Source organism: Salvelinus sp. IW2-2015, linkage group LG15, assembly GCF_002910315.2.
Source record: "Salvelinus sp. IW2-2015 linkage group LG15, ASM291031v2, whole genome shotgun sequence".
Classification (NCBI taxonomy): domain Eukaryota; kingdom Metazoa; phylum Chordata; class Actinopteri; order Salmoniformes; family Salmonidae; genus Salvelinus; species Salvelinus sp. IW2-2015.
This window is the reverse complement of record NC_036855.1, coordinates 25,965,934-25,991,421: the sequence shown is the minus strand read 5'-3', so window position 1 is coordinate 25,991,421 and position 25,488 is coordinate 25,965,934. Positions and strand designations below refer to the sequence as shown.

Genomic DNA, 25,488 nt, shown 5'->3' with positions numbered 1-25,488 from the left:
AACAACAACGAGACGGCCTGCAGGGAGGAGGTGAGGGCCCTCGGAGTGTGGTGTCAAGAAAATAACCTCACACTCAATGTCAACAAAACAAAGGTGATGATTGTGGACTTCAGGAAACAACAGAGGGAGCAGTAAGTTTTAAGTTCCTCGGCGTACACATCACGGACAAACTGAATTGGTCCACCCACACAGACAGCGTTGTGAAGAAGGCGCAGCAGCGCCTCTTCAACCTCAGGAGGCTGAAGAAATTCGGCTTGTCACCAAAAGCACTCACAAACTTCTACAGATGCACAATCGAAAGCATCCTGTCGGGCTGTATCACCGCCTGGTACGGCAACTGCTCCGCCCACAACCGTAAGGCTCTCCAGAGGGTAGTGAGGTCTGCACAACGCATCACTGGGGGCAAACTACCTGCCCTCCAAGACACCTACACCAAAGGCCATAAAGATCATTAAGGACAACAACCACCCGAGCCACTGCCTGTTCACCCCGCTATCATCCAGAAGGCGAGGTCAGTACAGGTGCATCAAAGCAGGGGCCGAGAGACTGAAAAACAGCTTCTATCTCAAGGCCATCAGACTGTTAAACAGCCACCACTAACATCGAGTGGCTGCTGCCAACATACTGACTCAACTCCAGCTCACTTTAATAATGGAAATTGATGGAAATTGATCAAAAATGTATCACTAGCCACTTTAAACAATGCCAATTAATATAATGTATATGTATATACTGTACTCTATATCATCTACTTTATCTTGCCATTTTTATGTAATGCATGTATCACTAGCCACTTTAAACTATGCACTTTTATGTTTACAGACCCTACATTACTCATCTCATATGTATATACTGTACTCAATACCAGCTACTGCATCTTGCCTGTGCCGTTCTGTACCATCACTCATTCATATATCTTTATGTACATATTCTTTATCCCTTTACACTTGTGTGTATAAGGTAGTAGTTGTGGAATTGTTAGGTTAGATTACTCGTTGGTTATTATTGCATTGTCGGAACTAGAAGCACAAGCATTTCGCTACACTCGCATTAACATCTGCTAACCATGTGTATGTGACAAATAAAATTTGATACCTCTTGACTCATACAAATTGACACATACAAATTATCTATAAAAAGGTCCCTCAGTCGAGCAGTGAATTTCAAACAGATTCAACCACAAAGACCAGGGAGGTTTTCCAATGCCTCACAAAGAAGGGAACCTATTGGTAGATGGGTAAAAATAAAAAAGCAGACATTGAATATCCCTTTGAGCATGGTGATGTTATTAATTACACTTTGGATGGTGTATCAATACACCAAGAAGAAAGGGAATATTCCTGAGTGTCCGAGTTAGTTTTGACTTAAATCTACTTGAAAATCTATGGCAAGAGCTGAAAATGGTTGTCGAGCAATGTTCAACAACKAATTTGACAGAGCTTGAAGAATTTTGAAAATAATATATGGGCAAATGATGCACATTCCAGGTGTGGAAAGCTCTTTGAGACTCATCCATAAAGACTCACAGCTTTAATAGCTGCCTAAGGTACTTCAATCAAGTATTGACTCAGGGGTGTGAATACTTACGTAAATTTGGCATTTCTGGATTTCATTTTCAATATATTTGCAAACATTTCTAAAAACATGTTTTCACTGTGTCATTATGGGGTATTGCGCATAGACGGGTGAGAAAAATATATACTGTACAGTACACCAGCCAAAAGTTTGGACACACCTACTCATTCAAGGGTTTCTTTTTTTTTATTACTATATTCTACATTGTAGAATAGTGAAGACATCAAAACTATGAAATAACACATTTTAGTAACCAAAATGTTACATAAATCAAAATATATTTTTGATTTTATATTCTTCTGTTTTTATCATCTTTTTGGTTACTACATTATTCCATGTGTTATTTCATAGTTTTGATGTAGAAATAAAGAAAAACCTTGGAATGAGTAGGTGTGTCCAAACTTTTGACTGGTACTGTATAGTTAATCCATCTCGAATTAAAGCCGTAACAACAAAATGTGGAATATTTTAAGGGGTCTGAATACTTTCTTTCGGAAGTTGCTCTGTTGACAGTGTGATGCTGCATCGCCCTGAATTCTGACTGTATATCACCATAAACGTTACGTTTCTCCTTGAATTCTTTCCTCATGATCATTAGGTTTCTCCTTGGGGTTGTAATGGCAAAATGTAATCTCTTTATGCCTGATGGATGACTGTGTATTAACAGGAYACAACCTGCAGCGAAAAACGTCCTCAGAATGATCACCATGGCATAAGGAGCCCCAAAAAACACTGTGGCTACATCCTAACAGCGGAATGCTTGTCCTGCAGGGGAGAGGGCTACTGGCGTTCTGTGATGCTGCACCAATGTCCGTTTAAATCCAGAGCAGTGATCCAGTCCACCAGTAGTCCTGTTATCAGCTCTTACTACACTAACTACAGGATAGAGAACGCATTTTTAGGTGTGTGTGTGATAATGTATTCTCTGTATTTCCAGAACAAGTGGGCATGAGTCAGCTTAGAGAAGTGCTGAGCCAAGATAATAAAAGCCATAAAATAATGTGATCCGATGCAGAGGAAAGAAAACAAGAGGGAGAGAGGGAAGGCAGGGAGAGATAATGAAATATGCAATAGCTAAAAGAGGCGGAAGAAAGGAGAGGTAATTCATGATAGAATACAGCTGAACATAAATCATAGCAGCGAATAACAAAAAATACAGAGAACTTGCTGATTCAAACAAAATCACTAGCTTTTTATTGTCCAACCAACACACAGAATGTGTGAAACTAAAACAGACAAAACTACAGTGTATTAAAAAAGAGAGGGGGATATGAGGGCAGGGACGTGGCAGAAGGTACAGTTCAGGGATGACTGAAGAAGCSCTGAGGTGGGCTATGAAATCAGGTGTAAGATATAAGAGGTGAAGGGATAGGGGTTAAGGGGGAGGTCAGCGGTGACTGAAGAAGCCCTGGGGGTGGTTGTACTTGAACGGCTTCAGACGGTTCGGACCCCTGAAACACAACCAGAGAGAAACACGCTGTCAGAAATACTGAGAAAGGAGTGTGTGTGTGTGTGTACGCGCGTGCGTGCGTGTGTGTGTGTGTGTGTACCTTACGGTGCGTAGACACATCTTCTCTCTGAGAAACTCCCGTGGTCCCTCCACGCTGTCATCCTGTCCGTCGGTCTCCAGGTATACGTCCAGACAGACACACAGACGAGCCACCTGATTGGTTAGCAGCTGGTGCCCTGGGCGGGGCCCCTGGAGCTCTGACTTAAACACATTCACCTCACTCTCCATGGCCTGGGGGAGCGGTTACACATGTCAGTCACAGCCGGTGTGCATGACTAACCAGTGACATCAAAGGACATAATAGAATATAGAGATCCTCCCCTGGGTTAGAGTCTCATATTCAGTGTGTGATGTGTGTGTTTACACTCACTCTAAGGTTGTCATCTGTACGTCCGCTGCACTCGCCCTTCCAGCTGAGTGAAAGAGCAAACAGAGGAGAGATTTCTGGATAGCGGGGGTTCAACACCACTGCAGCCTGAAGACGAGCTGAGGGGGGATAGAGAGATAGCTTATGGTTCCAGACTTTTCTAAGGAATCTTATGGTCCAAACAAAGCAAAGAGAGAGGCCTCCATTTCTTCAGGAATGTCTTCATATATTAAGTAGTGAATCATCACTTTGGGCCCTGATCTTTACCTGTTCCTCTCTCCACCACAGCCATGAAGAACAGGTCAGTTTCCCGAGCCAGACCTGCGTCTGACACATGCTGCGTGAACGACAGATTCTAGAGAGATAGAACACACAAAGAAAAGTAAGCTACCAGTATACGTTTTACTTAATTAAACCSCATTGTTTTATACAATGCTTTTTATAGCAACACCATTTTCACCGCAGCTCCAATGAGAGCCAGAAGTTATAGTGAGTGTGAGGTTGAGTTGTAGTCAAGTTTGTGCGCTTCCTGTGTACTCCTCGATTGCGTAGCGAGATGAAACAAAACGTGAGGTTGTGCGTGTCTTACTGTGTACTCCTGATGTGACATGGTTGTCCAGCGAGCCAGGCGGGAGAGAACCTTAGCAGGGAACAGGTGCTGGCACTCCGTGGACACTGGAACTATACTGTGCTCTGAAACCAGACAAACAATACCAACAGCATGCAGGAGTTATTTTGTCTGTGTGTGTAGCCAGAGATGAGAAATGTGAGTAGAACTGTTTATGCCGGGCCAGACGTGTGTGTCCCTAGTGAGGAGAACCATTTGTGCAGGGCCAGATGTGTGTGTACCTAGTGAGGAGAACCGTTTGTGCAGGGCCAGATGTGTGTGTACCTAGTGAGGAGAACCGTTTGTGCAGGGCCAGATGCCTGTGTGTGTACCTAGTGAGGAGAACTGTTTGTGCAGGGCCAGATGTGTGTGTACCTAGTGAGGAGAACTGTTTGTGCAGGGCCAGGCGTGACTGGACTCGTCCTCTCAGCAGCTTCATGGTGCTCTCCATGTGACTGGCACTAAGAGAACTGCCTGCACGCAAACCCTGAAAAACACACACACATAGCAGGTATAGACACACAGAAAGCACACCCCATAGCAGGAGCCATTTTACTATACACAACGGCAGGGCCACCCACACACACCTCTGGGGCATCACTGGGGAACTGCAGTCCTCCTAGACTCTGCACCCACAGGTAGGGATGACCCAACTCTGCCACATAGTCTCCAAACGAACTAATCCTACAAGAAGACACAACATAATCAGCCATACTGATCCTACAATCATCAAACAATATCTGTATTGATACTGAAGCAACTGTACAAGGTGTGTATACGGGTGTCCGGCGTTAGGGAAGCATCCATACCCCACTTTATCAAACTGGTAACGGTTAGCGGGGTTGGGCGTCTCGCGGCCCTGGTCATTGGCATACAGGCAGTTGAGCAGCGTGTCGGAATTTAACAGCTCCCTGAGAGAGAGAACACAATTGTTACAGCACAGGTCGCACACTCCAAACTCCACAAACACGGGCCACTGACACGTACCCTGCGCTGATGGCTCCAGTGAGGTCTGTGGCGGTGGAGACTTTGGCCTTGACAGTCATGATGTTCAGGTTCATCAGGTAGTAGTTGAACAGATGCAGCACACTGCCGTCTAGAGACACAGAGAGAGGAGGTTCACTGGGTGTGTCTGTGAGCATGATGCCATCTACTACATATATATATTCTATTCGGCAAACAGGGAGATGGGACGCGTGTCTATGTGAGCGTGATGCCATCTATGTACTGTGGACTGTAAATTGCCTCTCTGCCAAAAGGTTCCACCTGCAACAGTCATCTCAGTGTGAATTGACACTTAATTATATAGTACAATGTATAGTATGATGTCATGGTGTCACTGCCCCAGTCTGCCACGTAGTGCAACTGTGTAGGTAGGTTTATAGGACAGGTTGAGCCAAGGAGAGGGACTGTTTATACCCTGCTGACAGGGGGAGAAGACGAGGGGCGGAAGAAAGGAAATGGGGATGAGAAGAGGGAGGGGGGGGTGGAGAAGGAGGAGGATGTTCAGCATTGCAGGCATAACTTCATCCATCCACTGATAGGTGGGCGGGCGCGGACAGTGCGTGTAGGTGGAGCTGGCAGCAGTGTCGGGCTGCAGCAATGTAGGGCTGCAGCAGTCACACCTTATTCTCAACATATTTTCATCAGCCTCCTCTTGCTCTCTCCATTGTCCTCTAAACCATGGGCAGTTTTTGGCTGTTTGCTGCATTAAAAGCAGTGTGTGTGTGTGTGTGTCAGTCTCTCAGGGTGTCATTGGGTTCTGTCTGACTGCAGAGGCAGGAGAGGAGAGGTGACCTTGTGTAACCTCTGTAGTGATGTCATTGCCCATTGGACAAGAACAGTTAATTTACTGTCATCTAAGCACCAAAACATCATCGAAATAGGACAAATACAAGAACCCACCTATTTATCATCATATACACTTTCCACAGAATCCTCATCAGCACGATTAATATCAGTTCCTGACAGTCCTATCATATAGCGCTGAACGAGCCTCTCTACTGTCCCAGGGAGACTGAGAAGCAGGAACAGTATGTGTGTACCTTTGCATTTGAGGTCCAGGCAAAGGGAGAGAGGGTGTCTCTTCAGCATCTCACGTCTCTTATCATCCAGCTGACCACCTGTAGTAGGTCGCCTCCTCTTCTACAGACAGACATACAAATGGGGGAGTATTACCATTAGTATTTTATCATGCCATCATGTTCTACTGCTCATTATAAACTGGGTGGTTCGAGCCCTGAATGCTGATTGGTTGACAGCTGTGGTATATCAGACCGTACATCACAGGTATGACCCCAGAAAATATTTGTACTGCTCTAATTACGTTGGTAACCAGTTTATAATAGCAATAAGGCACCTCAGGGGTTTGTGGTATATGGCCAATATAAGAACAGCCCTTAGCCGTGGTATATTGGCCATATACCACATCCCCTCATACATTATTGCTTAATTAATCATATGTACGGATGTCTGGCCCTGGTCTAAAGTAGTGRACTATATAGGGAATAGGGTGCTCTTTGGGACACAATCTATAAACCTAACAGATCTATCATTGCAGCCAGCTATAGGAGGACAGAGTTAACCTTGGCTTGCCCTTCACCTCAGAATTATTTCAGAGAGAAAGACTAGATGAAGGGAGGGAGGGTCAGCTGAGGTGTAGTGACAGAGCAGCAGTAATGTGACCATGCAAATCACAGACGGACAGTTGTCTTCAGCAAAAATATGAATAAATAAATAAATTATAAAAAAGGCTTGGCTGTATGTGTCGGAGTGTGTAAGGTGTGTGTGAGGAAGAGTGTGTGTGAGGAGTAGAGTATGACTGCCAACTGTGGGTGGGCTTGGGTTACAGTGACCCATCTTATCCATGCTTCCCAGAACCCACCACATGGCACCTGTCAGGAAGCGATCAATAGACCTCCTTTCCCTGTCTGCTATAACATTGTGTGTGTGTGTGTGTGTGTGTCAGCAGAGGTTGTTGGGACAATGTGTGTAGAGGAGAGGTGAACTCTGTGACACTGACGTGTGTGTGTGTGTGTGTGTACAGAATGGTATTAGAAGGGCCTCTAGTGGCAGCATGGTGTGGGACAGACCGTCTTCTCCTGCTCCTCCTCTGCATCAGAATCACCAGAATCATCATCTAGAGAGGAGAGACAAATCAGAACACACACACTTCAATGCCCACACTATTCTCTAATTCACCACTGCACCGTCAAAAGATACACACAGAGTGTTCTGTATTTAATCACTGCCCTGTCGAACACACAGTGGTCATTAACAGGCAGCCAGGCATGTTGCAGTCTTACCCTGGGAGTCCTCTGGAGGTTTAGACAGAGCTTTGGCCTCGTCCACGTCTCCACTGATGGACACACTCAGGCTCTTATCTGAAACACACACAAATACAAACATGAAAACCACATGTCCTTGGACATCTGTTACAAGAAAGTAAAGAAGCTAACGAAGATCCGTTTTGGATTGATACGTCGTCAATAAAGTGGTGAACTGGGAGCATAAACAGTGTGCGGGCCTTCCTGTTCTTTACAAGCATCCTTTACTAGCCCAGGGCCTAAAGTTTAAGGATGTGCGCATGATCAGACGTTTCACAAAATGTAAGTAAACATACAAAAACACTCACCGCAGGCCTGTCCGTAAGCGCTGGCCTGTACCAGGAGGACGTAGAGAGAGGGGGGAAGGTGGCGGGCGATCTCTGTCTGTCTCTGGGTCTGTTCAAACGGCATTGACAGGTACTCCTGAACCGGGAGGGATGCCTGAGGAGTGAGACATGTTTAGGTTTCAGGCCTGGTAGGTCACATTCTGGGTACAAGGCCATTTCAGAAGGCCCTGCCTGCAGTGTGTGTTATCATGCACAAGTCCAGCCATCCATACCAGTCAGAAACCTGGACTTGTAAAAGCTCTGTGGGACTGGTGTTGTTCTGTCAATTGAATGCTGCTATGGCTTCCAGGGATATTTAAGTTCACTTTGCTTCATTGTACCTGTGTAATCGCATTGCATCCAGGTTCTAGGGGGTGTGAGAGAGTGTGTGTGTTACCTGCATGATAGCGTTGAGTCCAGGCTGTAGAGAACTCAGGTGTTCCTTCTTCACCTCAATGCCTTTCTGGATCTTCTCCTTACTGGACAGAGACTCCTTGTACTGTTCAGCCAGCCTACACACACAAAGTGCCCAGAGAAAAGTGGGAGTTAATTTACTGCTTAGGCAACCTACAGAGGAAAAACAGTGTCTCAGTGTATGTGGCACCTCTTCCTCTGCTCCAGTTCCCAGTCCAACCTGGCCAGTGTGAGTTGGTGGGGGTCATCCTTAGTGAGGGAGGTGCGGGAGATCTCAGGGGGGGCCTCCTGGTAGAACTCATCTACACTCACCAGATCTATCTCCTCATGTTTAGACCTGGACACACACAAAATCAACAACTTAGAAAAGCGCAATACTCTCGAAGCTTCTCATTCCTGGACTTAGCCTTACAAACTTGGAGCAAATGTGAATTGGATCCCCTCCAGTGGTACTGACTTGAACTCCAGACACTTGCTGATCTCCTTCTGCAGGTGCATGACCTCATAGAGCAGGTTCTGGAGCTGCAGGTGCAACACATCTACTCTCTGCTTGCCCTGGAGGGAGAGAGAGGAGGAAGGGGTGTTAGATGCTTTCTGTGGGTGTGTAGAGGGTTTTTGAAAACGTTACGTGTGAAAGTGTATATACAGTGAGGTCTAAAAGTATTTGGACAGTGACAAATGTTCTGTTGTTTTGGCTCTTACTCCAGCACATGACTATGAGGTTAAAGTGTTGACTGTCAGCTTTAATTTGAGGATACTGTCATCCATATCTGGGGAACCGTTTAGAAATTACTAGAGGTCGACCGATTCTGATTTTTCAACGCCGATACCGATTATTGGAGGACCAAAAAAAGCCGATACCGATTAATCGGACGATTTTTAAAATTAATTTGTAATAATGACAATTACAACAATACTGAATGAACACTTGTTAAAACTTAATATAATACATCAATAAAATCAATTTACCCTCAAATAAATAATGAAACATGTTCAATTTGGTTTAAATAATGCAAAAACAAAGTGTTGGAGAAGAAAGTAAAAGTGCAATATGTGCCATGTAAAAAAGCTAACGTTTAAGTTCCTTGCTCAGAACATGAGAACATATGGTTCCTTTTAACTGGTGGTTCCTTTTAACATGAGTCTTCAATATTCCCAGGTAAGAAGTTTTAAGTTGTAGTTATTATAGGACTATTTCTCTCTATACCATTTGTATTTCATATACCTTTGACTATTGGATGTTCTTATAGGCACTTTCGTATTGCCAGTGTAACAGTATAGCTTCCGTCCCTCTCCTCGCCCCTACCTGGGCTCGAACCAGGAACACATCGACAACAGCCACCCTCTGAGCATCGTTACCCACCACTCCACAAAAGCCGCGGCCCTTGCAGAGCAAGGGGAACAACTACTCCAAGTCTCAGAGCGAGCACGCACCCCGCTAACTAGCTAGCCATTTCACATCGGTTACACCAGCCTAATCTCGGAAGTTGATGGGCTTGAAGTCATAAACAGCTCAATGCTTGAAGCACAGCAAAGAGCTGCTGGCAAACGCACTAAAGTGCTGTTTGAATGAATGCTTATGAGCCTGCTGCTGCCTACCATCGCTCAGTCAGACTGCTCTATCAAATCATACTTAATTATAACATAATAACACACAGAAATACGAGCCTTAGGTCATTAAAATGGTTGAACCTGGAAACTATCATTTCGAAAGGCAAAACGTTTATTCTTTCAGTGAAATACGGAACCGTTCCGTATTTTATCTAACAGGTGGCATCCCGAAGTCTAAATATTGCTGTTACATTGTACAAACTTCAATGTTATGTCAGAATAATGTACAATTCTGGCAAATTAATTACAGTCTTTGTTAGGAATAAATGGACTTCACACAGTTCGCAACGAGCCAGGCGGCCCAAACTGCTGCATATACCCTGACTGCTTGCACGGAACGCAAGAGAAGTGACACAATTTCCCTAGTTATAAGAAATTCATGTTAGCAGGCAATATTAACTAAATATGCAGGTTTAAAAATATATACTTGTGTATTGATTTTAAAGAAAGGCATTGATGTTTATGTTTAGGTTTGGTGCAACGACAGTGCTAAATCATCACCCGTTTGGCGAAGTAGCCTGTGATTTGATGAGAAATGAACAGGCACCGCATCGATTATATGCAACGCAGGACACGCTAGATAAACTAGTAATATCATCAACCATGTGTAGTTAACTAGTGATTATGTGAAGATTGATTGTTTTTTTAATAAGTTTAATGCTAGCTAGCAACTTACCTTGGCTTCTTGCTGCCCTCGCGTAACAAGTAGGAGCGCAATGTAAGGCAGGTGGTTAGAGCGTTGGACAAGTAACCGAAAAGTTGCAAGATCGAATACCCGAGCTGACAAGGTTAAAAAATCTGTCGTTCTGCCCCTGAACAAGGCAGTTAACCCACTGAAAATAAGAATTGGTTCTTAACTGACTTGCCTAGTTAAATGAAAGATAAAATAAAAAAAATTGGAAAGGCAAATACCGGTCTATATAAGGTCCCACAGTTGACAGTGCATGTCAGAGAAAAAACCAAGCCATGCGGTCAAAGGAATTGTCTGTAGAGCTCCGAGACAGGATTGTATTGAGGCACAGATCTGGGGAAGGGTACCAAAACGCTGAAGCGCGTAGCACTTAAAAACGGTCTGTCCTCTGTTACAACACTCACTATCGAGATCCAAACTGCCTCTGGAAGCAACATCAGCACAATAACTGTTTGTCAGGAGCTTCATGAAACGGGTTTCCATGGCCGAGCAGCCACACACAAGTCTAATATCACCATGCGCAATGCCAAGCATCGGCTGGAATGGTGTAAAGCTCGCCGCAATTGGACTCTGGAGCAGTGGAAATAAGTTATTTGGCAGTCGGACGGAAGAATCTGGGTTTGGCGGATTCTAGGAGAACGCTACCTGCCCGAATGCATAGTGACAACTGTAAAGTTTGGTGGAGGAGGAATAAGGGTCAGGGGCTGTTTTTCATGGTTTGGGCTAGGCCTCTTAGTTCCAGTGAAGGGAAATCTTTACGCTACAGCATAGACGATTCTGGACATTCTAAACGATTCTGTGTTTCCAACTTTGTGGCAACAGTTTGGGGAAGTCCCTTTCCTGTTCCAGCATGACAATGCCCTTGTGCACAAAGCAAGGTCCATACGAAATGGTTTGTCGAAATCAGTGTGGAAGAACTTGAATGGCCTGCACAGAGCCCTGACCTCTACCTCATCGAACACCTTTGGGAGGAATTTGAACGCCGACTGCGAGCCAGGCCTAATTACCCAACACCAGTGCCTTACCTCACTACAGCTCGTGGCTGAATGGAAGCAAGTCCCAGCAGCAATGTTCCAACATCTAGTGGAAAGCCTTTCCAGAAGAGTGGAGGCTGTTATAACAGCAAACGGGGGGCTCAACTCTATATTAATGCCCATGATTTTGGAATGAGATATTCGACGAGCAGGTGTTCACACACTTTTGGCCATGTCGTGTATCTGTATAGTTGAAAATGTGATGGTAACACATTGAACTTTAGATTTTTTAAGTGAAAAAGTACATTGTGTTCAATAAGTCATCATGCACTGATTCTTACCCGCAACAAGTCCATTTGGTGTCAACCCACTCCTGATTGGAAAATAAGCGTATTTTCTTTATGTGGATTCTAGAATATTCGCATGAAAATTTGTCGCCAACTGGATGGAAACCTTGCTATTGTCCAAATACTTTTGGACCTCGCTGTATATGTACCTCGTGTGTCTGGTCTCTCCCCCTCTTCAGTCTCATGTGAGCCAGGCGGTTGAGTTTCTTCAGGCTCATAAAGTGGATACAGCTCTGCATCCTCTTCMCCTCTACCTCAGCACACTGGAGGGAAGGGCAGACATCATGTGGGTCAGAGCAATTCGCTTAAAAGACAAGAGTAGCGTCTGATTGTATAGGACACTCATTTTCTGACAGTGTGTCTCACCCCATCCTTGGCACCGTTGGCTTTCAGCTCCTGGATGTCGTTCATCAGTTTTGCCAGAGCTTCACAGGTCAGTTTATACTGCTTGTAGTCCTCTTCAGGGTCCCTGCCATCCAGCTCCACCTCCTCACTGTACACACGTATGTCCTGAAAACACACACAGTCAATTTCAGTAACGCTCCCTCCCCTCCTCTCTCTATACTCCTCTGCCTCCCCTCGTCCTACAGTTCTCAACTTGCGCCCGCCCACCCGTATCTGCTGTCCACTCCTTTGCTCACCTAGTTTTGAAAACCCAGACAACAGCACCATTGGTATATTGTGGAAGGTAACCCGTCTGTCTAGAGATGTACCAGTGACTAGAGACTAGTGCTCACCTGGTCCCCCTCTCCGCGGCCGCATTTCCCCTCCGGTGTTCCCGTCTCGCTGCGGAGCACTTTCGACTTGCGCTTCTTCAGGGCGTCAGACATGGCTTGTGAACGTCAGAGGACACTAAATACAGAAAACAATGGACAATGAACGGAGAAACGTATAACGCCCCACCCAGCAGACTGTCAACCAATCACGTTCATTGTCATGCTGCGTAACGCAGTTGCTAAGATAATCGGCACACAATCCATTTAAAAGTACGAGATAGTCGAGAAACATGCATATTCTCCTCGAAAGTACATGTCGTATAGCTTTGAAATKGTGACATTACAGAGAATTAATTATCTCTAATCTCAGAAAATATTTGTAATGTTGAGCTTCTAGTTCACGTAATTCATGCTCATGTTGGGTTTTTGTGCTTGCACCCAATTGACTCCCATTCACTCCTTGAAGGAGTGCTTTCTTTGCAGGATTGTACCCAGAATGCACTGCACAGCCCATTGACAATGTACGGGCAACGTACATAATGGGGATTAATTCAAATCCAATGGAGATTCCTATCTCATAAGTACTGCATCTCTGGCCCATAGAGATAGAGCACTTGCCTTTATATCTGTGCCATTATAGTGTCTGTACAACCTATAGAAATCCCCACCCAGTTGACAACGGAAGCATGGTGGAAACCCTCAATGGCAATAGTGGTGAGGAGGAGATCAGAAGAAATTTTGCCATTGGCGTTCGTGTCAATTAACACGTAACATTCCTGGATTACTCACATGAATAAAGTCAGATTTACAGTGCATTCGGAAAGTATTCACACCCCTTTTTTACACATTGTTACAGCCCTATTCTAAAAATGATTAAATGTATGTTTTTTCTCAATACCCCATAATGACAAAGTGAAAACAGGTTTTAGACATTTCTGCAAATGTCAACAAAAAATTACTAAAATATCTTATTTACATAAGCATTTAGAGCCTTTGCTATGAGACTCGAAATTGAGCTCAGGTGCATCCTGTTTCCATTGATCATCCGTGAGATTTCTACGAGTTGATTGGAGTCCACCTTTGTTAAATTCAGTTGATTGGACATGATTTAGAAAGGCACACACCTGTCCATATAAGGTCCAACAGTTGACAGTGCATGTCAAGCAAAAACCAAGCCATGAGGTTGAAGGAATTGTCAATAGAGCTCCGAGACAGGATTGTCTCAAGGCACAGATCTGGGGAAGGGTACAAAAACATTTCTACAGCATTGAGGGTCCCCAAGAACACAGTGGCCTTCATCATTCTTAAGATTGGAACCACCAAGGCTCTTCCAAGAGCTGGCCGTCCGGCCAAACTGAGCAATCGGGGGAGAAGGGCCTTGGTCTGGGAGAAGCCTCCAGTATTTATGCTGCAGTAGTTTGTGTCGGGGGGCTAGGGTCAGTCTGTTATATCTGGAGTACTTCTCCTGTCTTATCCAGTGTCCTGTATGAATTTAAGTATGCTCTCTCTAAATCTCTTTCTTTCTCTCTCTTTCTTTCTCTCTCATGCCAGGACTTGAGCCCTGGCATGATGACTCCTTGCTGTCCCCAGTCCACCTGGTCGAGCTGCTGCTCCAGTTTCAACTGTTCTGCCTGCAGCTATGGAACCCTGACCTGTTCACCGGACATGCTACCTGTCCCAGACCTGCTGTTTTCAACTCTCTAGAGACAGCAGGAGTGGTAAAGATACTCAATGATCGGCTATGAAAAGCCAACTGACATTTACTCCTGAGGTGCTGACTTGTTGCACCCTCGACAACTACTGTGATTATTATTATTTGACCATGCTGGTCATTTATGAACATTTGAACATCTTGGCCATGTTCTGTTATAATCTCCACCCAGCACAGCCAGAAGAGGACTGGCCACCCCTCATAGCCTGGTTCCTCTCTAGGTTTCTTCCTAGGTTTTGGCCTTTCTAGGGAGTTTTTCCTAGCCACCGTGCTTCTACACCTGCATTGCTTGCTGTTTGGGGTTTTAGGCTTGGTTTCTGTACAGCACTTTGAGATATCAGCTGATGTAAGAAGGGCTATATAAATAAATTTGGTCAGGAAGGTGACCAAGAACCTGATGGTCACTCAGAGAGCTCCAGAGTTCCTCTGTGGAGATGGGAGAACCTTCCAGAAGGACAACCATCTCTGCAGCACTCCACCAATCAGGCCTTTATGGTAGAGTGGCCAGATGGAAGCCACTCCTCAGTAAAAGGCAAATGACAGCCCGCTTGGAATGTGCCAAAAGCACATAAAAGACTCTCGGACAATGAGAAAAAAGATTCTCTGGTCTGATGAAACCAATACTGAACACTTCGGACTGAATGTCAAGCGTCACTTTTGGAGGAAACCTGGCACAATCCCTACGGTGAAGCATGGTGGTGGTGGCAGGGACTGGGAGACTAGTCAGGATCGAGGGAAGGATGATTGACGCAAAGTCCTGAGATACTTGATGAAAACCTGCTCCAGAGTGCCCAGGACCTCAGACCGGGGCGAAGGCTCAACTTCCAACAAGACAATGACCCTAAGTACACAGCCAAGACAACGTAGGAGTGGCTTCGGAACAAGTCTCTGAAATGTCCTTGAGTGGCCCAGCCAGAGCTCGATCTAACATCTCTGGAAAAACCAAAAAATAGTTGTGCAGCGACGCTCCCCATCCAACCTGACAGAGCTTGAGAGGATCTGCAGAGAAGAAATGTGAGAAACTCCTGAAATACAGGTGTGCCAAGCTTGTAGCGTCATATCCAGGAAGACTTGAAGCTGTAATCGCTGCCAAATGTGCTTCAAAGTACTGAGTAAAGGGTCTGAATACTTGTACAGTTCAAGTCGGATGTTTACCTACACCTTAGCCAAATACATTTAAATTCAGTTTTTCACAATTCCTGACATTTAATCCAAGTAAAAATTCCCTGTCTTATGCCAGTTAGGATCCCTACTTTCTTTTAATAATGTGATATGTCAGAATAATAGTAGAGAGAATGATTTATTTCAGCTTTTATTTCTTTCATCACATTCCCAGTGGGTCAGAAGTTTACAAACACTGAATTGGTATTTGGTAGCATTGCCTTTAAATTGTTTAACTTGGGTCAAACGTTTTGGGTAGCCTTCCACAAGCTTCCCACAATAAGTTGGGTGAATTTTGGCCCATTCCTCCTGACAGAGCTGGTGTAACTGAGTCAGGTTTCTAGGCCTCCTTGCTCGCACACGCTTTTTCAGTTCTGCCCACAAATTTCCTATGGGATTGGGGTCAGAGCTTTGTGATGGCCACTCCAATACCTTGACTTTGTTGTCCTTAAGCCATTTTGCCACAACTTTGGAAGTATGCTTGGGGTCATTGTCCATTTGGAAAACCCATTTGCGACCAAGCTTTAACTTCCTGACTGATGTCTTGAGATGTTGCTTCAATATATCCACACAATTTTCTTTCCTCATAAAGCCATTTATTTCTATTTACCAGTCCCTCCTGCAGCAAAGCACACCCACAACATGATGCTGCCACCCCCATGCATCACGTTTGGGATGGTGTTTTTCGGCTTGCAAGCTTCCCCTTTTTTCCTCCAAACATAACGATGGTCATTATGGCCAAACAGTTCTATTTTTGTTTCATCCGACCAGAGGACATTTCTCCAAAAGTACGATCTTTGTCCCCATGTGCAGTTGCAAACCGTAGACTGGCTCTTTTATGGTGGGTTTGGAGCAGTGGTTTCTTCCTTGCTGAGTGGCCTTTCAGGTTATGTCGATATAGGACTCATTTTACTGTGGATATACAGTGGGGAGAATAAGTATTTGATACACTGCCGATTTTGCAGGTTTTCCTACTTATAAAAATTACAGACCTCTACATGCTTTGTCATAGGTACACTTCAACTGTGAGAGGCGGAATATAAAACAAAAATATAGAAAATCACATTGTATGATTTTTAAGTAATTAATTTGCATTAATGCTGTGATTCTGATGCATTCAAATGTATAGCACCTGAAGCATGCGCCGTGCACGTGTTTACATGCTTCTGCGCATGTTTCAGATGATAACTCTGAACGCACTTGCACCCAGCGCTTTGAAACGTTGATGTAATTACAAATCTGTGGATAGTCTTACATTCCTACCGCCAAAAGGGCCAACCGCATGGTCGGACAACAGGTAAAGTGGAGGCTTTGTAGAGGTCATGAGGAAACTTTCCTGATTCAAACGCTCAATGCTGCCGACGTAGAATTCAATATCGGGTTTCCAGGCAATATGTGACTATGTCCATGCCAAAATGAGTTATCCACGATGAGTCCTCTATATCTATGATCTGGCCAAAATGGCAAATATTTTTTATAACGATGGTGTTGCTAGTAAATGTACAAGCTAGCTATCAAAGTAGTAATAACAAATATTGCAGGCACCACACACAATATACTCACCAAAACGATATAAAATACGGAAAACTAAATCAACGTTCATTTGTCCATTAAACTCGTAGTTTCCAGTTCCAACGCAAAGCACTATGGGTAACAGTCTTCTTCGTTGGTCACGGCAGCAGGTACATTAGTGAGGCATACCGCCATCTAGGGTACTGGAGTCCCGCGCCTCAGCTAGTTCATTGTCTTTAATAATGAACCTTTATTTAACTAGGTAAGTTAGTTAAGAACAAATTCTTGTTTACAATGATGGCCTAACCCGGATGACACTGTGCCAATTGAGCGCCGCCCTATAGGACTCCCAATCACAGCTGGATTTGAACCAGGGTGTCTGTAGTGACGACGCTAGCACTGAGATGCAGTGCCTTAGACCGCTGCACAACTCGGGAGCCCTTATGTATGTTTGCCTACCTACCACTGTTGCACAACTTCTAGTGAGAACAGAACTCCTGAGTGGCAAAGCGGTGTAAGACACTGCATCTCAGTGCTAGAGGTGTCCCTACAGACCCTGGTTCAATTCCAGGCTGTCTCACAACCGGCCATAATTGAGAGTCCCATAGGGCGGCGCACAATTGGCCCAGTGTCGTCTGGGGCAGGCCGTTATTGTAAATAATTTGTTTTTAATGGACTTGCCTAGTTAAATAAAGGTAAAAAAAAATGGGTTTCAGTCAGCCAAAATGCCTATTTTGGTTATCGTGATTTTACAGCCAAGTAATTTAAACTCCTACGAGGAACACTCTTGGCTTGCAGCGGTGAGTCTACAACAAAAAATAACTTATGTAGAAAGTCAAATCATTTATTCATGGTTCCAATTACATATTTCAGTGATCACCAGCTGAATATCAAACTTATTACAAACAAATGACAAGTGTGCTGCCTCTACACAGCATTCACCTTATCTCCATCTCTATGTACTCCCTCTATCACTTGGCCATATCTATGAGACTCTGTAGGGACGTAGGGACCCAGGTCTTCTCTCCCTGTACGAAGACCACTCCTCTGTCTATGTAGATGACGATACGTCCAAAGGTGTACAGCTGTTTGCCCTCGTGGCGTTTGGCAACCAGCGGCATGAAGACAATGTTGTTCTCCTCAGCCTTGGTCTGGATCAGGTCTTTGAAGTTGGTGGGCAGGCTGGCACCGATGCCTCGCTGCGCCACGCTCTCAGCATCCCGGCGCTCCTGCAGAGCCTCGTACTGGAAGTCTTTACGACGCTCTGTGTGTGTGAGGTATGCTATGTTCTCACGGGCACCAGGCTGCATGTACCCCCCACCTGCAGAAAGAGAAGGGAGCGTGTGTATCATATTAACCTATGCCAAAGGTCGGTGATCAATTCATGTTGGTTGGAACTGTGTGTGTGTGTGTAATACGAACCAAGGCCAGAGGAGACAGCGCGGTTCATGATGTCCAGAGCTTCGTTGAACTTGTCCTTAACGAGTGGCTGAGCCAGAACAGCATCACTGAATATGGACTTCCAGCCCAGGTACCACTTTGTAATCTCCTCATAGTTAGGACTGTTACTGAGCCACGAACACAGCACCTACACAAACAGACAAACACACAAATCAATTATCTCTGCATAGTTATGAACATTTACAGACTATTTAGGTCTAAAAAAACAGCACAGGTAAACACATCAGGAGTAAGTCAATTGTCATTAAGCACAACCTCTGTGCTCTCTCACACACATACATACCTGTAGCCACTTGGAGAAGAAGTGTTTGTCCAGCAGTGATACGAGGCTGGAGGGAGACAGCATGCCCTCCCAGTCCAACACCCAATTGAACGGCTCCATCTGCTGCTGGTGAGGATTTATTACCAGCTCCCCCAGACACAGAGCTATAGGGAAGGAGAGTAGGAAGTAAGAAACTACTGTTCTACTATCCAGTAATATTTGTCTGCGTCCACATTTTGGCACCCCATGTCCTTTATAGTGCACTACTTATGACCAGAGTTTGTCAAAAGTAGTGCACTATCTTGGGAAGAGGGTGACATTTGGGACGCACACAGCGTAGTGTCATTCAGCTGGCTTCAGGGGCCACTGACGGTAAGTGTGTGTATGTTTACCTAGTTTAGGGATTATGTTTTTGACCATGAAGGCCTCCCAGGCACCGGGCGTGAACACGTCTCTCCATGGTTGGAGGATGAGGCGGGCGGAGCCGTCACTCGGGTGCCAGCGCTGCAGCGCATTGGCCAGTTTACTGCGGATGGGCGGGTAGAGAGGCTCCAGCCGTGATTGGAGCAGAGGCAGCCAGGGGTGGAGCCAGGAGTGGATGGGCACTGTGTCGGTCAGGGGGTTCCAGCTATCCACCTATGAAAGAGAAGGGGTGGGGTTAGTGGGGGTAGTATGAGTGCATTCATGATGTTTATGGTTCTGCGTAGAAAAAAGTGACGCTTTGAGCTACCCCACCAAGACCAAACTACTTTACAGTTGTGAAATGTTTCTTCCTTTCTTAACAGAAAGCTTGGCACCACATCACGAGACTTCATCTTTGTATCACTGGTATAGCGCTGATGCGTGTGTGATTCTACCTCTCTCTGCAGCCTGGGGAAGAGGAGTTGTTCCAGGAGGTGGTTTAGTATCCAGAGGGGCAGCAGAGGGGCCCAGACCTCCACACAGTCCACCATGGGTCCTACCATACGAGGCTGCCACCCTGACACACACACTCGCAGCACAGGGATCCACACCTCCCACAGCAGCCTGAACACACACACACACACACACACACACACACATACACGTTATATTCACTCGCATAAGGCTTGACATTCTGGTATTTTTCCCATTTGCCCACAGACACACACCTCTGAGGTGTGAAGTGGTATTGATTTACCTGTGGTAGGGGTCCATGTGTGCTTCAGGGGCGTTGGCGTGGTGAAGCTGATCAGACTCCAGAATGGCTCGCCACTGACCCACCTCCTCCAGACCATATGAACTGTCCTACAGACAAACAGCACAAACAGCAGGACTCCAGCAGGAGTGGAGGGAACTAGGAGTACATGCAAGTGTTTTCATGCACTTGGTGGTGCTTCCACAACTAAAAGGTGGAGCACGCAAGGGAGTGTGTGTGTGTACCTTGAGAGGATCCCATGTGCGTAGTTTCTCTCTGAGTAGTGGATGTACTACAGCTGCAGCCAGATCTCCCAAACCTAAAGTCTTGTACTCCTCATAGAACTCACTCTGTAGAGTCTCAAAAACGCCAGCACACTCCTAGAGAGAGAAAGACGGAGTAAAATACAATAAAGAAAAGTTTGTACCACAAGGTTCAATACTGGGACCACTGTTATTCTCCATCTTCAACAATGACCTGTCCTGAGAGAGCACAAACATGTGTGTACCTGCAGGCTGGGTCCTACCCCAGGTGCAGTCTCCCCGCTCTGAAAGCGATCCACCAGCTGCAGTACTGCCTCTAGCCTCTGGATGGCATCCCGTTCCGTCCCGATCCTCGTCTGCAGACCGGAGCTCTCGTGGCTTAGAGTCACCACCACATCACGCTCATGCTGCAGACGCCGTGAGGACTACAGACAGACAGGGGAATATATTGTGAGTTTATATGAGTTTCTGAACTCTCTGGAAATAGTGTTATAGTAATTGGTGAGATGTGTTGTCTCAGAAGCAGAAAGTTGTGTATCCTAGGGGTTAGGGGCTACCTGTAGTATGTCTTGTTCAGTCAGGTCGATCAGTAGTTGCAGGTTGTGTTCCAGCTCTGGCAGGGCAAAGCCAGATGTCTTCTGCTCACGTGTGGCCACGCTCAGTGGAGCCTCCTCTGGTACACTGAGTTTGTTAGTCATCTGACTGTAGCTATAATACACCTTCTGTTCCCTGCCTGTCATATCTATCACCTAGAGAGAGAGGGGGAGCATTCTTTTCTTCTTAAATTATAAAATTCAAGCGTTTAAATCAGTTTCTGGATACTTAAATGTGTAACTGTGTGTGTGTGTGTGTGTGTGTGTGTGTGTGTGTGTGTGTGTGTGTGTGTGTGTGTGTGCGCGCGTCCCCCACCTTGACCTGAGCCAGTTCTCCAGCGGGTGTCTGTGTGGTCCGTCCAGCTAGCTTGCCTTTAGCCTTCAGCTCCTCTACAGTCCTGTAGGAATACTTTGGTTTCTTCTTCCCTCCACCACCTGCAGGGTCCCTACGCCACTGACCTAGCTCCCTCTGGAACTCCTAGAAAAAGGGGGATAAAGGTATGTTAAATCAAATTGTATTAGTCACATGCGCCGAATATCCCTTACAGTGAAATGCTTACTTACGAGCCCCTAACCAACAATGCAGTACAAATAAGATTAAGAAATTAAAGTAATTAAAGAGCAGCAGTAAAATAACAATAGCGAGACTATATAGAGGGGGGTACCGGTACAGAGTTAATGTGTGGGGGCACCGGTTAGTCGATGTACATGTAGMTAGAGTTATTGAAGTGACTATACAGAGTAGCAGCATTGTAAAATTGGGGGGGGGGGCAATGCAAATAGTCTGGGTAGCCATTTATTAGATGTTCAGGAGTCTTATGGCTTGGGGGTAGAAGCTGTTTAGAAGCCTCTTGGGCCTAGACTTGGTGCTCCAGTTCCACTTGCCATGCGGTAGCAGAGAGAACAGTCTATGACTAAGGGTGGCTGGAGTCTTTGACAATTTTTAGGGCCTTCCTCTGACACCGCCTGGTATAGAGGTCCTGGATGGCAGGAAGCTTTGCCCCAGTGATGTACTGGGCCGTACATACTACCCTCTGTAGTGCCTTGCGGTCGGAGGCTGAGCAGTTGCCATACCAGGCAGTGATGCAACCCGTCAGGATGCTCTCGATGGTGCAGCTGTAGAACCTTTTGAGGATCTGAGGACCCATGCCAAATTTGTTCAGTCTCCTGAGGAGGAATAGGTTTTGTCGTGCCCTCTTCACAACTGTCTGTGTGTGCTTGGACCATGTTAGTTTGTTGGTGATGTAGACACCAAGGAACTTGAAGCTCTCAACCTGCTCCACTACAGCCCCGTCAATGAGAATGGGGGCGTGCTCAGTACTCTTTTTCCTGTAGTCCACAATCATCTCCTTTGTCTTGATCACGTTGAGGGAGAGYTTTTGTCCTGGTACGACACGGCCAGGTCTCTGACCTCCTCCCCATAGGCTGTCTCGTCGTTGTCGGTGATCAGGCCTACCACTGTGGTGTCATCAGCAAACTTAATGGTGTTGGAGTCGTGCAGTCATGAGTGAACAGGGAGTACAGGAGGGGCCCCTGTGTTGAGGATCAGTGCGGCGGATGTGTTGTTACCTACCCTTACCACCTGGGGGCGGCCCGTCAGGCAGTCCAGAATCCAGTTGCAGAGGGAGGTATTTAGTCCCAGGGTCCTTAGCTTATTGATGCGCTTTGAGGGCACTATGGTGTTGAATACTGAGCTGTAGTCAATGAATAGCATTCTCACATAGGTGTCCTATGTGGTGCTTTTGTCCAGGTGGGAAAGGGCAGTGTGGAGTGCAATGGAGATTGCATCATCTGTGGATCTGTTAGGGCGTTATGCAAACTGGAGTGGGTCTAGGGTTTATGGGATAATGGTGTTGATGTGAGCCATGACCAGCCTGTCAAAGCACTTCATGACTCCAGACATGAGTGCTACGGGTCGGTAGTCAATTAGGCAGGTTACCTTAGTGTTCACGGCCACAGGGACTATGGTGGTCTGCTTACAACATGTTGGTATTACAGAGTCAGACAGGGAGAGGTTGAAAATGTCAGTGAAGACACATGCCAGTTGGTCAGCGCATGCTTGCAGTACATGTCCTGGTAATCCGTCTGGCCCTGCGGCCTTGTGAATGTTGACCTGTTTAAAGGTCTTACTCACATCGGGTGKGGAGAGCGTGATCACACAGTCTTCCCGGAACAGCTGGTGCTCTCATGCATGTTTTAGTGTTATTTGCCTAGAAACGAGCATAGAAGTAGTTTAGCTCGTCTAGTAGGCTCCTGTCACTGGGCAGCTCTCGGCTGTGCTTCCCTTTCTAGTCTGTAATGGTTTGCAAGCCCTGCCACATCCGACGAGCGTCAGAGCCGGTGTAGTACGATTCGATCTAAGTCCTGTATTGACGCTTTGCCTGTTTGATGGTTCGGAGGGCATAGTGGGATTTCTTATAAGCTTCCGGGTTAGAGTCCCGCTCCTTGAAAGCGGCAGTCACTGTGGGGACGACGTCCTCGATGCACTTATTGATAAAGCCAGTGATCGATGTGGTGTACTCCTCAATGTCATCGGAAGAATCCCGGAACATGTTCCAGTCTGTGCTAGCAAAATAGTCCTGTAGCTTAACATCTGCGTCATCTGACCACTTTTTTATTTGATCGAGTCACTGTTGCTTCCTGCTTACATTTTTGCTTGTAAGCAGGAATCAGGAGGATAGAATTATGGTCAGATTTGCCAAATGGAGAGCGAGGGAGAGCTTTGTATGCATCTCTGTGTGTGGGGTAAAGGTGGTCCAGAGTTTTTTCCCTCTGGTTGCACATTTAACATGCTGATAGAAATTTAGTAAGACCAATTTAAGTTTCCCTGCATTAAAGTCCCCGTCCACTAGGAGCACCGCCTCTGGYTGAGCGTTTTCCTGTTTGCTTGTGGCGGAATACAGCTCATTGAGTGCGGTCTTAGTGCCAGCCTCAGTCTGTGGTGGTATGTAAACAGCTACGAAAAATACAGATGAAGACACTATCTACCTAGAGTTGTCTATAGCTTATCATGAGATACTCTACCTCAGGCGAGCAAAGGCATACATCATTAAACCAGGTACAGATGTTGTGCTCACAAATCTAAAAGGACCGAATAGGAGACCGGAATATAGTGGAAAGGTCATCACTGCATTGTTTATACCTAACCAGTCCCTTTCAGATCTGTGCGCAGACTACAGAAGTGGTTGAGGATGGGGAGAAACAGAAAGAGAGAGCTACCTTCTCCTCCTCCTCCTCGGAGTCAACCACAGGGAAGTCCTGTAGTGACTGTTTGGTTCTCTCGTTGCCGTAGGCGCCCACCGCCCCCTTTCCCTTCCGAAGCTTCGCCTCGATGGGGTTCAAAATACCTTAGGAGAGAGGGTTCAGAGGTCAGACCTGAGGAGAGAGGCAGCATTCGACAGAGGACATTTGAACCTTAACAGAAGAATTAGCAGAATTCCCCTCTTTCTCATGCTCTCTCATACCCACCCTGGGCGTTCTTCCCCAGTCCTTTCCCTGGTACATAGCCCATCTTCTGGAGGAGTTTCTGGCCAATCCCCTTGGTGTGTTTCTCCCAAGTGCCCAAGTCTCCTCCAGCTCGGATACCGGCCGCAAACCCCGTCCTCTGGGACTGGCTATTGCCACGGAAATTACCGCCCTGGAGAAATCAGACAGAAGAGGTTAAGACAGAGTTAACCATGCAAGTACGACAAAAATCAATCCTCCTAATAATTCTGTCTATTGGTCATTAATACGTGAGTCTGTGTTGAACCTTTGATTCACAGAACCTAATGCTCCTTCAAGGTCCCATAAAACACACACCACACACACCTACCGTCTGCAGTTTCTTAGGTGCAGTGTCGCGGGGTGGGGGTTGGGCAGGAGGAGTGTTGTCATTGTCAGAGTCATCTGACCCTCCACCTATCTGCTGCTGTTGCTTCTCCTCTGCTGCAGACTTGCGCAGCCCAGCACTCACAAAACTCACAGGGGCAGAGTAGTCCTTAGACCTGGGATTAAGAGTAGACACAGACCCAATGAAGACCATGAGATTGTGACATCCATCTCTGCCACCGTCTCCTCTTTCTGAATGTGTGTGTAGTTTAGTCATCAGCATTTTATCAGGTGGAGAGTGTACAGGAACCAGCCTCCTACCTCTTCCCTCCGAAGCTGGGTCTCTCATCATCGGAGTCTCCCCTCTCTGCCCAGATGCCATAGACGGCCTCTTCTTTGGTCTGTCTGTGTCTGCGGCGCTCCGGGTTAAACTCATTGGCCAGGTCCCATTCTGTCACCTCAAACTTCTCTACCTCCACCCCCTCATCCTCCTCCTCTCCCTGTCGTCCGTACAGGTGGGACATAGACATGGCTGGGTCTCTGAGAAGAAAACAGTTATTCAAGCCTTCATCGTTAAGGAATAGTTAACAGAAATTACCCAGTCACTTCCTCATATGGATGATTAAAACGTAGGTAGCGCACACACTATACATTCTATGGACTACACTTTTTAGAAAGTAGTAACGTTAACGTTTGATATTTATTGTCTGGACTTGCTTGCTTTATGGCATAGGCTTTATGGCGAAACAACTGAAGTGATATGACCCTGTTAGCATGCAGAATATACAAGTTGAAATTGATAAAGCTGATTTAGATCTATATACTGTTAGCTAGTTATATATTAATTCTAGCTACCAAACTAGCTAAGTTAGTCTAACGTCGTCATGGGACAGCAGGTTTCCTGCTCTGGCTATGCGTTGTTGGAGGGACCAGCTCGATTTACATGTCTAGGAAAGTAAATTGAACTTAATTACTTACCTGAACTGCTCAGTTGTTGCAACTATCGATGAACGCAAAAATATATGGACAATGTGTACCGCTATCTAGCTAGCATTGTAACGAAGACGAAACCCCAAGTACTTCCCCTTGACAAAT

The 25,488-nt window shown here is 45.9% G+C and overlaps 2 protein-coding genes across 3 annotated transcripts; both read right to left on the bottom strand.

Annotated features, from left to right (window-relative positions):
• Window positions 1-2,743: 2,743 nt before the first annotated feature.
• thoc5 (THO complex 5) lies at window positions 2,744-16,989 on the bottom strand. 2 transcript variants are annotated; one of them, XM_024002260.2, is made up of 20 exons: window positions 16,900-16,989; window positions 12,486-12,600; window positions 12,115-12,258; window positions 11,898-12,011; window positions 8,583-8,680; window positions 8,316-8,462; window positions 8,109-8,223; window positions 7,694-7,826; window positions 7,365-7,442; window positions 7,152-7,198; window positions 6,105-6,204; window positions 5,047-5,155; window positions 4,869-4,970; window positions 4,647-4,743; window positions 4,435-4,546; window positions 4,042-4,145; window positions 3,720-3,807; window positions 3,456-3,571; window positions 3,126-3,316; window positions 2,744-3,026 (listed from the first exon to the last, which is right to left on the bottom strand). In XM_024002260.2, the coding sequence occupies exons 2-20, from the start codon at window positions 12,576-12,578 to the stop codon at window positions 2,963-2,965; spliced, it is 2,052 nt and encodes a 683-aa protein (XP_023858028.1). In that variant the 5' UTR covers window positions 12,579-12,600; window positions 16,900-16,989; the 3' UTR covers window positions 2,744-2,962. The 2 variants fall into 2 exon arrangements, with proteins under 2 accessions (XP_023858028.1, XP_023858027.1); XM_024002259.2 differs by having other exon boundaries at window positions 3,131-3,316.
• A 689-nt stretch (window positions 16,990-17,678) lies between these two features.
• Window positions 17,679-25,475, bottom strand: tfip11 (tuftelin interacting protein 11). The gene is made up of 15 exons (XM_024001598.2): window positions 25,372-25,475; window positions 24,715-24,933; window positions 24,398-24,569; window positions 24,052-24,220; window positions 23,803-23,930; window positions 20,900-21,061; window positions 20,548-20,739; window positions 20,236-20,415; window positions 19,973-20,107; window positions 19,731-19,837; window positions 19,429-19,597; window positions 18,964-19,207; window positions 18,593-18,735; window positions 18,271-18,436; window positions 17,679-18,169 (listed from the first exon to the last, which is right to left on the bottom strand). The coding sequence occupies exons 2-15, from the start codon at window positions 24,921-24,923 to the stop codon at window positions 17,820-17,822; spliced, it is 2,526 nt and encodes an 841-aa protein (XP_023857366.1). The 5' UTR covers window positions 24,924-24,933; window positions 25,372-25,475; the 3' UTR covers window positions 17,679-17,819.
• Between the last annotated feature and the right edge of the window lie 13 nt (window positions 25,476-25,488).